We start from the raw sequence: 12,646 nt of genomic DNA, 5'->3' as shown, positions 1-12,646 counted from the left end.
GCTTTATTTTTTTTTAAACCACACACACACCATGCCATTTCTACATAAGAAAGCTACACGTACACCCCCCACCCACATACCCCATGGCTTCTTGGACAACTGATATAACATTTTAAAAGATCGCACAATTTTTAGACACCCCCCCCCCCAAAAAAAATCTAATGAAGAGAGAGACAGCTACTAAAAAAGAAAAAGAAAAACTTATTTTAAAAAATCCTGCTTCTCTCTCATTCCCAGAACCAGGCTCATGTAATGAAATGCTAAATAGTTTAAGCTATATTTTAACAATTAATAAGTCATAAGCACTGATTAAGGTTTAAGAGTGCTTCAGTTACTCAATACACTTGGACCACGGATGCTTTTATGAGAATCCTAGGTGTGGTGAGCTACAATAAAGAACAAAAAAATCCCTACCTTCCTGTATTGAGATCTTTATAAAACTGGAAAAGTTCTTTATTCACGTTTTTTCACATAAACTCTGAATTTTACTCAGCTTGTAACACTCTTCACATTTGTCTTAGCAGTCAGGCCCATTTTTAATATTTTTTTAAAATTGTATTTAAGGTCCAAACAACTGGAAAAAATATTCACATTCAATCACAACTGCAGACAAATCTATGAAGGAGGAAGCAGGGATTGGTTGCAAGAAAATGGAGACAGTTTAGAAGTCTTATTTGTTTGCTTTAAGCAGATGTGGTGCCTTGACTCAAATTATCCTTGATCCAACTTCAAGGTGACTATGCCAAACTTCTACCCCAAAACCATAAAGGTTCTTTATTTGACAAACATGCAGCAGAACTAAACTCTTTTTATACCTAGCCACTTGAGATTTTTGATCATTTAAATACAATTATGGTAAAAATGAGAAATTAGCCATGACAAGGTTATAAATAGAAAATTTATATGCAATTCCATTACAAATACCATAGCATAAATCTGCAGAGCTTTTAGTATAGAAAGATAACTTTGCATAACATTTCAATGAAAAAAAGCTATATAAACAACAAACATTGTTAAACACAGTTATAACCTAGACAGGGTATTCTAAGACTTACATGCAGGTTTGTATTTTCACTCAAAACTTTGAGAAATACAAGCAGAAGTAGAACGGCCTCATTTGTGCTCAACGTAGGCTTACATTTTTCATAGACACTTCATAGACATTTGGGCTGGAAGGGACACTGGAGGATCATGGAGTCCAGCCCCCTAAGTGACTTACTGATTTTTTTTAGATGTCTCAATTTTGGGGTGAGAGATTTATGGTGAGGTATCGTAAGGAGGCCCAAAAGGCAATGAACACTCAATTTCTGAAAGTTGGGCATTCAAAAACCATCAGTCACTTTTGAAAATGTGGACCTCATCCACAAGACTTAAGAGCACTACATTAAACCTAACAAACATTTTCAGCCAACTGTGAGAGCAACAGCTTCTCACTAAAAGGCATTCTGTCTATATCCAACACTCAGGGTGAATTGTGCCTCAGGAAAAAAACCAAAACAAAAAACCCTCAAATGACTCAAAACAGAGAAGAGTGGATGCCAACAATATTTTGAGTTGGCACAAATGGCAGGTGTCAACCCTTTGGATAATGCAGTAACACTGCAATGTTAATACTGTTGTAAACAGCACTATACTCATGCAATTTAAAGATTGACAAACAAGGTATTTTTTCAGTGCAAGAGCATAAATCCTGCAGGACTCATACCAACACATTTTTATTATTATTGCACCACAAGCACACCTTTTTTTCTCATCAAGGAGAAATCTGCTCTTTATAATGCCCCTTTAATAATATCCCATTTGGCTAAAGTTCAAAAATAGATTTCTTCCATAACCCAAGAATCATTCATGTTTTATTACAGCATTCTACCTAACACTGACATACAAAAGTAGCATTATTACAGATGATGGGGATGTGAACATTGGTGTAACATTTTGTAAAAATAAAAGTGGTCAATCATTGTACTTTTAAAAAAGACCTTTCAATATAAGAGATCAATATTCAAATCACATTATGTGCTTAAAGGCTTGCTGTTCAGGAATGAGTTTCCCTCTTGCATTACGTCACATGAAACAGATTTTACATATCTTCATCCAGATTGGATTTTCACTGAACTCTTAGTAGACCAGCACCCCATCTCCCCCCTAACCTCCCAACAATGACATGCAAAAATGCCCCTTTACTTCAATGGGAGTTTTGTGAGCAGAGAGAGAGAGAGCTCCAAGAACTACATGCAAGTTTCTGATGGTTCTTATGATACCCTGTAATACCTACACCTGTAAAGCGGTAATATTCCCCACTTAAGATTTAATAACTAATATGGACACTGATGTCAAGAAATGGGATAATCTTGTAAGGAATAACTTACACATCCAACCAAGCCTGGATTTTCAAAAATAGGTGCCTGAATTCAGGTTCATCTTCAGACACCTCAATTAGAAACAGATCAGAGAGTCAGTACATACAGCATTTTTTTTTAAAAGACACAGAGAGGTCTTGTATGCTCTGAATTTTTAAATACTCAACCTTTAAGCCTAAAAGATGGCTCTAGGAAGGCACCTTTAAGCTTTAGATCTTTGCCAGGCCTATTTGACAGTCTAACATGGATAGCTCGGCACTTCATACGACTTACATTTGTTGGAGAAGCTCATGCTCCCACTCATTTTTTTCCTATTTTTTTAAAATGTTCTTCTCCTGCTTTAGCAACTCACACAGAGATGAAAGAAACTTACTGCACTGTGTGGGGGGAGGGAGGGGAGGCATAGTATAGAGTTCTGTTAAGTGTGCTAAGTTTTCTGTCTGATAGCAAATGTGATTTACGTCAACTATGTCCCATTAAAAACAGCGGACCTCAGCTACACTACGGAAGTTTAGGGGATTGTCTCCAGACAAGTCAGGCCATCTGCTCTCATTCATCATCTCTTATTTCGGAGCAGTGCAACAAAATATTTACTCCCATAACTGCTTAATAAATCTTCTCTAAATCCAGGTACAAATCCAAAAAGCTAGACAGTAAGGTAATTAATCTTCACGGTTGTCAGAATACCATAAATACCTGACTTGACCATACTTCTGTCATGGAGACAATTAAGTACAGGTCCAAATCTGATCTTTACCCTCAGGATTTCAGTAAAGCAGGTGCAACTACAATGATGTGAACAAACCAAGATCAGGCCCTGTGAACACAACATACACACAACATACATAAGCATGTATTGAAACCACTCATGACAGTAGAAAGATTGCAATAAAGTTTGTATTATCAGTAAAACAAGCAACTCAAGACCAAAATTGACTAGTCTCAAAAAAAGAGACCTTTGTGCACATGCAATATCCCTTGTCTAACACAAGGGGGCTAACGCTCTGTATTCTTGGAAAACAAAAATAGAGCAAAGCTACTTAACCAGCTTTGTGAAATAAAAAAAAAGGGGGGGGATGACAACCCCAAAACTTTGCTTCTTATGCAATCTTGATCAATACACTACCAAAATTGGAACGTTTAAGATTTCATATTCAATCCCTTATCGTAAATCAAGCCAACTGGAACAAGGGAAAAAAAATGATTTACTGAATAAACTAGAAAGCATGAGGGGCTGTCAGCAGATTAGCTTAAGCGCGAGTTTCACTTTACGCAATTCAAAACAGCCCCATATAGATTAAAGAAAAGAGTACAACCAAAAGGCTATTTCTTTCATTCCCTGGTGTGTTTTTTCCACTACTTCTGCCAGTAAAGCCAGCACACTAAGGGGAAAACCATGAGAAGCTTTTTAGTTAATAATATTAAAGTAGTCCTAACTGTGCCAAAGAACTACTCTGGACTGGGAATGGCCAAAAAACAAAAAAAACCCCTACAGTTCTCTGCATATGGCTAGCTTTTAGGGTGTACTGGTTTAGAAAGGAATATATTTCATGGTAATATCTTAAAAAAATAAAAGGCTACACTTTGGCAAAAATTCCCTCCTCTTATCCTCTTACTAAACTATTTTATTTATTTTTAGAACTCCTGAGGTTCAAGCTTGTCATATTAAGCACACAGTCAAAAAAAAAATAATCCCAAAACAAAAGAACAACTTGGATTATGAGACAATGACAACTATCTGAACCCCTCGGGTATTAAAAGCACCATCTGAAATAAGTCTGACTTCTGCGTTATGCCTCTGAATACATAATCAAGAGCTGAGAAGCCTTGGGGCCCCACTTCAAGCACAGCACAAAAACCAGTCAATGTTATAACACTGTGGCATATTTTCACAATAAACTTGCAAAAGAAAGAAAACACATTAAAAAAAGGTGCTTCAGTTGAGAGGAATGAAAACAAAACCACCACACAAAGAGGTTTTAATGGAAGACTATTAAGGTGCCTCCTTTTGCTACTTTATGGTGTGGCTGCTGTTCTCAAGACATCTGAGGAAAATAAATACTTCAAATAGAAGAGTCAGACTTCTATTAAGCTACTTCAGGGCACTTCCAGTTAATGCAGGTAAGTGAATTCAAATTTGTATAAGCATTAACAGCAAGTCCCTCGTTCAAGTGTTCATTTCCCCTTCCTCTCATACATTTCTAAACAAATCAAATTTTACTTACGAGTGATTGTCATGGCTAATGTATTCTATTAAAAAAGTCTGGGCTGTAAGTTTATGAACAACTACTGGTTTCAGAAAGAAAAGAGCCTGCTCAGGCAGAACAGAGGTTTTGCTTAATGTAAACACAAAACATACACCAAGTGTTTAGCTTCAGCTGCAGACCAAAAGGCCTGATACTTCTTCGGTCCACGTTTAAGGAAACTGCCACCAAGGGAACTATGGTCCACTATCAGCCTCCTGGCTTTTACGCTGCCTTACTGAGCTCTGGGTCTCTGGATCGGCTGGAAGTTGTTCAGAGATGTCTTCTCTCTCTTCTGTCCCTGACCCTTCATCAACTGCAGAGTCTTCTTCTGAACCATCAGCACTTGAATGAGCCCCATCTTCTCCATCTGAAAGGTCCTTCTTTTCATCCTCAGCTTCTTCTAACTCATCTGCTGAAAGCTCTTCAGCCTCTTCCTGCTCTTCACCAGCAGTTTGCTCTACATTCTCCTTCTCAGTCACTTCAACTGAAACAGAACAAGCAGCAGAAATACTGAAATCCTAATGACAGCTCATCAGCTAATAAGGAGTTCAAGGAAAAAACAAATACTGTTGTAATTCTGGTGTAGCATTTAAGGGAGTGTGCAAAGGAAACGGAGGCCCCTAAATTGAAGCGGTGGGTTTTAAAACCACTGCTTTAATTTAGGGCCCTTTAAAACCCTGTGTCGTGTACACCTGAACTTACCTGCTGCTCCAGTGGTAGGGAGGGGAGGGCGAGCTGCTGGCGGTCAGAGCGGTCCCTGGGCTACAGGGGGCTGGCTCGTGTTTCCCTCTGCGGCAGCAGCACCCCACCCCCCAGCAGCACTTGTTTGCAGGCACTAGGCTCAGGCAGTCCCGGGGTGGGGGGCACTACAGCCGCAGAGGGAAGCACCAGGCCCCAGCGCACCTCAGGCAGGCAGGCTCCAGGGAAAATAAAGATCAGGCTCGCCGCTTTTCTTGGGCAGAGCCTACCTTCCCAGGCTGCTGCCAAGCTACCTGCACGGGCTTCCTGCAGAGCTACATGAAGCCTGGTGCTTCACTCCGTGGCTGTAAGGCAGCAAACTAAAACTCCTCAGGGGAGTTTTATTTTGCTGCGCCCCAAGTCTTTTAAGGCTCATAACGCCACCAAATTTGCTACAACAACTGGAATTACTGCACAATACACCACTGATGCATGCAAACGCCAGCACCATTTAAATGTTGCAAAAGCATTTAACCCACTTTAAAGTGTTGTGCACACATGCCCCTTGTTTTGTCTAGACACAGCCATAGTCTTTTCATCATTTTTTTTCATTGTATTCTTAAATTTCGGTGTAATCTTTCCCGTTTAAAATTTGTTTTCCTTACTATCTGGCAAACATTTGTTTTCGTTTTGTTCATAATGGATTACAAGCTAACAACAGCGCTTTTTTAAAATTAATTCCTTAAATGTAGACCATTATCCTAAGAAGTCAGCAGGAACATAAGCAGCTCTTGGAATCCTTTTTGCCAGATAATTGCTGCAGTTGTGCCAGCTCATAAAGCAGACAAAGCATACATTTGTGTAGATCCAACATAACTAGAGTCTTTTTTCCATTACCAAGAATGATATAACTCTTAATAAAATCTTGTACATGAAGCCTACTCCCCACACTATGCAAATTTTGCTTTTGGCCAAAGTTGGGTCTAATGACTTGGCTGCATCACTTTATATGATGCATCAGACAGACAGGGTCTTTGTTTCCAATACTATTGAACCAAACCCAAATATCTGCCAACACACATAAATATAATCACAGTTTCATTCCCATAATTTCTATAAAATTACAGTTTCTTTGCCTTCAAGTGATAGAACTACACCAAAATAATAAGGTTCTTGGAATATGTTTGCCCAGAATTAAACACAAACCTGAATACTTATTTCTGCTGGTATATCAATTGGGACAGACTTTTTCTTATTCATAACTGTGCCTCCTGCGCTTATAGGGAGAAGAGCCTTGCTCTGACATTCTTCTTACTGACAAGATGGCAGGACTGGGTCTCATTTAAATCGCAGGAAATGTAAAAGACTTTCCAAAGCCCACTTTCTATCCTCAGATGCAAACAACATGTCTGTCAAAGCCTATGGAGCAGTCTTTATATAATCAGCAGAGCGAATGAGAGATACAGACAGAGAGCTAATCAGATGATTAAATGTGTAGTTTGTGTGGTAAGAGACAGCTGGATCTAACGGACTCCAAAACTGCTTAGCATCAGTCTTCCATCTACCATGCAGTCACCAAAATGACCTTCACAAAAATTTTACATAGCAAATCTGTTTACATTACATGAAAAAAAAAAAAAAGTAAAATTCTCATTTTGAGAAGCTGAATTTGACAGAATGACAGAGAATGAGTTCAGCTCTACTAAACACTAAAAGTTATTAGACTGCAACTGCAAAAACTTCAATTCCGGTGCTGACACAAAAGCAAAAAAATTGCCTGACTAAGCAAACTGATCACAAACAAATTGTATCTTTAGCCTTAGCAACTTCAAAAAAACCCAAAAAACCACAATCCTGCAGTCCCCACAGGCATACAATTCTGAAGTACTGCACAGGATCATGTGGATGCAAGGTAGAGTCAAATAAAGGTGAGCAGTAGGACTGAGGCCATCACCACTGCTTTTCCCTGCTGCTAAGCAACACTGCAGTGCAGGGACAATCCTCCAGGTAGCTAACAGCCGCACAGTGCAAGGATAGCTCCCACAGAGGCTGAATGCTGCCAGACTACGGGCTGTCAGCGGCTGACCTCTGTACTGGATTACATGATATGCCTGACTGTATGCAGAATGTGTGTTAGGAAGCACAGGCGTCTGTCCCACCTGAGAACAAAACATTTGCACCTCTCTAGTCATGAAGCTAGAGAGAAAAAGTGGAATCTGGAGACCCAAAGTATTTCCAGGTCTCCACTGCTTTTCCATGCTATACCCCACTTTCCCCATCAGTAAAAGGAGTTTTGCCATTTTCCCCTTACGGAGTTATATGTCAAAGTCAACTGGTGTTTGTAAAGTAATTCGAGACCATCAAACTAAAAAACTTGGATGTTCACAGTATTTCCACAACAGGAAATATAAACAAGTGTCAGACATCTTTGTAGGACAGTAGTGCCCAAGCTTTCTGGCAAACAGGCTGGATGAGTGGGTTAGGGATGTTGTAGGAAATGCTCAGAGATGTGTCACTTACTCCGTTGCCATAATGCAAGCTTAAAAAAAAAAAAAAAAGAGAGAGAAAGAGAGAGGCTGCTGACACATGGAACCCCCCCCCCCCAAAAAAACCCCTTACGCTTTACTGGAAGAAGTAGCGCATTAGTTCGAACCAGCTCCGCAGCATTTTTATAGATCACACTCTTCAAATGGACCTGTTGGAGCTTTTATCTAAAGCTGATCAATCAGCTATTGGATAAGAGAGCCAAAAAAAAGCCCTGCTGAAGCTCTCACTCTATACAGACATTAGAAATGTTGGGTCAAACTAACACGATGCCTCTTCTGGGCACGCACTGGGCTCAGTGCAGGGGTGTGCCTAGTTTAAAGTAAAGTGCCTGTTTTGTGTTTTTACATCTGTAAGCAGCCAGCTAGAGGTCAATGGGATATACGCTAGTAGATAAATATCATTCCAAAGATCTGTTTATGCACTCAAAGTACTTACCAGAGGTTTCATCTCTGTACCTTGATTTGGCTGGGCAAAGGCAGTCTGATATCAAAACCAAGAACTGAGAAAAAGGAAAATGTAGTTCAGTGATCAATCAATAAACACTGCACTGCTATCCAATTTGTATTTCTACAATATAGTATACTCATGATGAAATTTAAAATTATTCTTGTTACAAGTTCATTAATGTAAGAGAATGCACCATCCTGCAGAGAACAATTTGTTGCTGTACAACTCCTCAGTAGTGCATGACAATTATATCAATTACTTGACCATTTAAAGCTTATTTTATACTGAAGGTACAACCCCCTTTATCAAATCGGTTATATGGAAAAATTAGAATTAAACACACAGAATAGATTGTTAGACTAACAAGCCAGATGTTAATTGAGTGACAGACATTATGTACATGGTCTATAATACAATTAATTCACTTCTCACATGCTTATATTGCATTTTATAAACTATTAATATACCATTAAAAAAAAAAAAAATCAAGTGACCATTAAAGGATTATTTCAATATGTTGCTGTTACAGTCTTCCAAATCAGAAGTGTAAAAAGATAGCTACACAAAATATAATAGAAAACAAAGCAAGTGTCATTTGCCAAGGCAGGAAAAATAATGGCTCTGGTAAACTTTTAATGGCTACCATATAGCATCACAGCCTTCAATGGGAACTGCACTTAAAAGGTCATGTTCCTCTTTTCCCATCTTAGCCAGACTCCCAAATAGCCCTACCTCACTACAAGCAGAAGGCAAAGACCTGCCTAAAATGGTAGGTAGCTGCTGTCATTTCAAAATTTGCCATAGCCCCCCCCAACCTGCCCTTCCAGCATTGTTGCCAAGCACCAGGAAGAGCCTGGTGCACCACCAGCCCCAGCCTGCAGCTGCAGCCTGCTCTCATCCTGCATGCAGATCCGGGGGCATGCACCCCCCGAGAAGAGCCTAGCACAGCCCCCCCAGCCTGTAGCCTTCCTGGGATGCGTGTAACAACAAGAGCTGCACCCTGCCATGCTGCACCCACTGACAATTCCCTCACTTTGCTCCCTGCTGCAGCTCCAAGCCTCTGCTTCTCCCCACTCACCCCAGCCCCTGCTGCAGCAGCCCCAGGAGCAGCCAATGTCAGTTGCCTACAGCTGCTGGGCTGCATTGTGTCCCAACCCCCCGGGGCTCGACCTGTCATCACTTATCCCAGATCCTGCTGCACCAGATCCGGGAGCAGCTGACACCAGTTGCCTGCACCACGGCACAGCACAGCCCTGGAGCTGGGGTGAGTGGGGACAAGCAGAGCCCCAGGGAGTTTGAGGCACAGTGCAGCCCAGTGGTTAACCACTCCCAGAGCAGTTTCTGCAGGGGCTGGGGTGAGTCCTGAGCCCCATGACCCATTCCCCTCCCCACAGACTTACCTGTTGGGGAGGGTGGGGTGCCAATGCCAATCACATGTGAATTTACCTTGTGTATCATAAATTTGGGGTATAAAAAGGGTCATCACATAACAGCTAATTTGCATATATAGAACCCACATAAATCGAGGGAAACCTGTATTTTGAGTGTTATCATAATTGTGCCATAAAATCACAAACCCACAACAATTCTATGAACATGTCGCCAGTTGTTATTCCTTACACAATAAAGATCTTAAATCGTGCCAGAAGCATAATATGTACCAGGGACCTGAAGGGCCACACCTTAATCAAGGACTTATTCTGTCAGAATTAAGGTCCGCTGTCTGAACCACTCCAAGCAATTTTTTTGCCTCAAAAACACCAAAGCAGATGTCCAGTCCACAGCCATTAACTAACTGACTACCGAGCATGCAAAATGATTCATGTAATTCTGGTACGATGGCAAAAGCTAGAATAGCACGATTGCTCCACTTGCCCATTTTCCAGAGGACAAAACACTCTGAAGAATAGCGTAGCTTCTCTCCCACCCCCCAAAAAGTAGCGCAGATCCAATCTGCAAAGGAACCTATTAGACACGTGGTCTATAGAGCTGAAAACAGCATAAAAATAAGATACCCCTGCGACGTCACAAGAAGTTGCCCCTTGGTAAAACTGAGCCAAATTAAAGCAATAATGGAACCACGCTGTAATCTGTCAACTCTCTTAAACCACTTTAAGTTCACACTTTTGTAGAAGCCTTGGCTATAAAATGCATGTTGCATTTTGATCAAATAAATTTAGTCATGCTCAATGCATTTTTATTACAGTTGCATGCAATCTACCTGAATTTCTACCAAATATCATTAGGAGACTGAGCATGTATCTCCATCTTTCAATAAATCAACCATGTGGCTGACAACTGGTTGCATAAGACAGACCTTCAATAGTGTGCTTTAAGGGCTTTGTTTAAACTTCTTTGAGAAAAGCCTGATTAAGTAGTGCACTGAAGAAGCTAAAAAAAAAAAAGATTCTTGCATAAGTTCACTTTTTCCCTCCCAGTTCATTTCTGTTTATTGAGCAAAAATAGTTTATCATACTTTTTCTGCATTATGGGGTAACATTCAGTGATTTGAATAGACTTTTCAGCCACAGAACCAAAAAAATACAACCCAGTAAATATATGCTCCTGGCTTAACAGAAGCATCACTTGCAAATGAATGGAAGTAATCCTTCTGCTCCATTCAGCACTGGCAAGGCTCTACCTGGAGTACAGTGTCCAGTTTTGGAACCCACACTTTAAGATAATCGTGGACAGTTTGGAAAGAGCTCAGTGCAAAGCAACAAAAATGATTAGGGACTTGGGAAGCAAGACTCATAAGGAAAGGCTGAAAGAGCAGGGTTATTCAGCCTGGAAAAGAGAAGACTGGATGAGTGATTTGATAATAGTCTTCAAATATCTGAAGGGCAATTACAGAGAGGCTGGGGATGGGCTTTTCTCTGTTGCCATAGGGGACAGGACCTGGGAAAAAGAGTATGACATTAAGCTTCAGCAGGGGAAATTTAGGTTGGAGATTATGAAGAACTTGGATTTTGAGGGTGGTCAGGCATTGGAAAAGGCTGTCTAAAAAACCTGTGAAACCTCCATCCTCAGAAGTTTACAAGAGTAGATCAGACAGATGCTTGGCTGGGATGGTTTAGTCAGGGATAATCCTGCTTTGAACTGGAGGCTGGACTAGGTGACCTTGTAAGGTCCCTTCCAGGCTTACTTTCCTATGAACCTCTGATCAACAGCTTCAAGGAGGAACACATTTTCACCTGTAACCATCTATAAGTCCATATTCATCCAACCCTCTTAAAATTAGTGCCGTGTTGATTTTTATCAGTGCTATAGGAGTTGCCAAACATGTTGGCCTGCAGGATGGATATGGTCGGCTAAGCTCCTGGAGGGGCAGAGAATTTGGTGGCAAACTGAGAGATGATGGAGTTAACTCCTGCAGTTCCCCGAGCCAACGCAGCAGCTCAGTCACCCACAGTGGTTAATGCTGCTGCTGCCACCACAATCTCCTGGCTCAGCTGGTCTCAGAGTCTTGCTCCTCTGAATATTTTCAACCAGAACTATTTGGTAAAATTTGACCAAAATTTGTGAATAGTCTTGAGTGACTGAAGCCAAACTTCAGCCAAACTATTCAACAAAGAGAATTCACCCATGCCCAGCTGCAGCTTTCCTGTGAAGTTTATGGTCATAAAAAGAAAGTAAAAAAACCCCCAAGAACAAATTAAAAAGTCAAAGTAGCAAAGAATTTTTGGTTTTTTTTAATTTTGAGTTGGCATATGCGCATTGAGAAAGGTCCTGAATGAAGTTTCCACTGAAAGACCCGGAACAGGAACTTAATGATCATTGAGGCATTTCAAGTACGGCACATCTGCTCCAGACAACTATAAATACAGTGTCCACGGAGATTTCCATAATTTGCTTCTGTGCCTTCTCAATAATTGTCTCAGTAAATTTGCTGGACAGAAGACAGAGCTGCAAGGTGAACAGATGAGGAGGCTAGATTTGGAAGTGCTAAGCAGATTTTTTTCTTCTATTTTCTTTATATTTTCCCCTTTTTTCTCCGGAGATTCTTCTGCTCTTAACAGAAACACTAAATGAATGAACTCCATGCTTTCAGTCTGAAGGAGCTAAAAGTGCCAAAGGGATGTAGAAAAAGCCAAGTCATTTATACTGACTGACATTCCCCTGCCTCTTGCTTCCTTTGTGTATGCTGCATTGAAGCACCTTAAGGTATAAAAGGAAAAAAACCCAGCAACTGCCATTTAAAGTACTGAGGCTGTTTGCTTGAGGGGGAGTAAGGAAGGGGAAGAATTTTAGGGAGTATATTTCTTTTCAACATAAATAAAGTTACTGTATCTCCTGGACAATTATCTGGCTTGTTTTGCATAATGTGTATTCTGGCTACTTAAACAGGCTTTGCTATGGGAAGATAAT

General features: G+C 40.5%; 1 protein-coding gene across 1 annotated transcript in view; it reads right to left on the bottom strand.

Annotated features, from left to right (window-relative positions):
* Window positions 1-880: 880 nt before the first annotated feature.
* The window catches only part of TMX4 (thioredoxin related transmembrane protein 4), a 67,793-nt gene continuing 56,027 nt past the window's right edge, over window positions 881-12,646 (bottom strand). The window contains exons 7-8 of the mRNA XM_019500711.2: window positions 8,267-8,330; window positions 881-5,090 (exon numbers count right to left, since the gene is read on the bottom strand). Coding sequence (XP_019356256.2) covers window positions 4,801-5,090; window positions 8,267-8,330 — 354 coding nt within the window. The 3' untranslated portion in view covers window positions 881-4,800. The remainder of the gene's footprint in view (window positions 5,091-8,266; window positions 8,331-12,646) is intronic.

Source organism: Alligator mississippiensis, chromosome 1 (genome assembly GCF_030867095.1).
Source record: "Alligator mississippiensis isolate rAllMis1 chromosome 1, rAllMis1, whole genome shotgun sequence".
Lineage (NCBI taxonomy): Eukaryota > Metazoa > Chordata > Crocodylia > Alligatoridae > Alligator > Alligator mississippiensis.
Note: the sequence above shows the minus strand (reverse complement) of the source record. Positions and strands in the feature narration are given on the sequence as shown.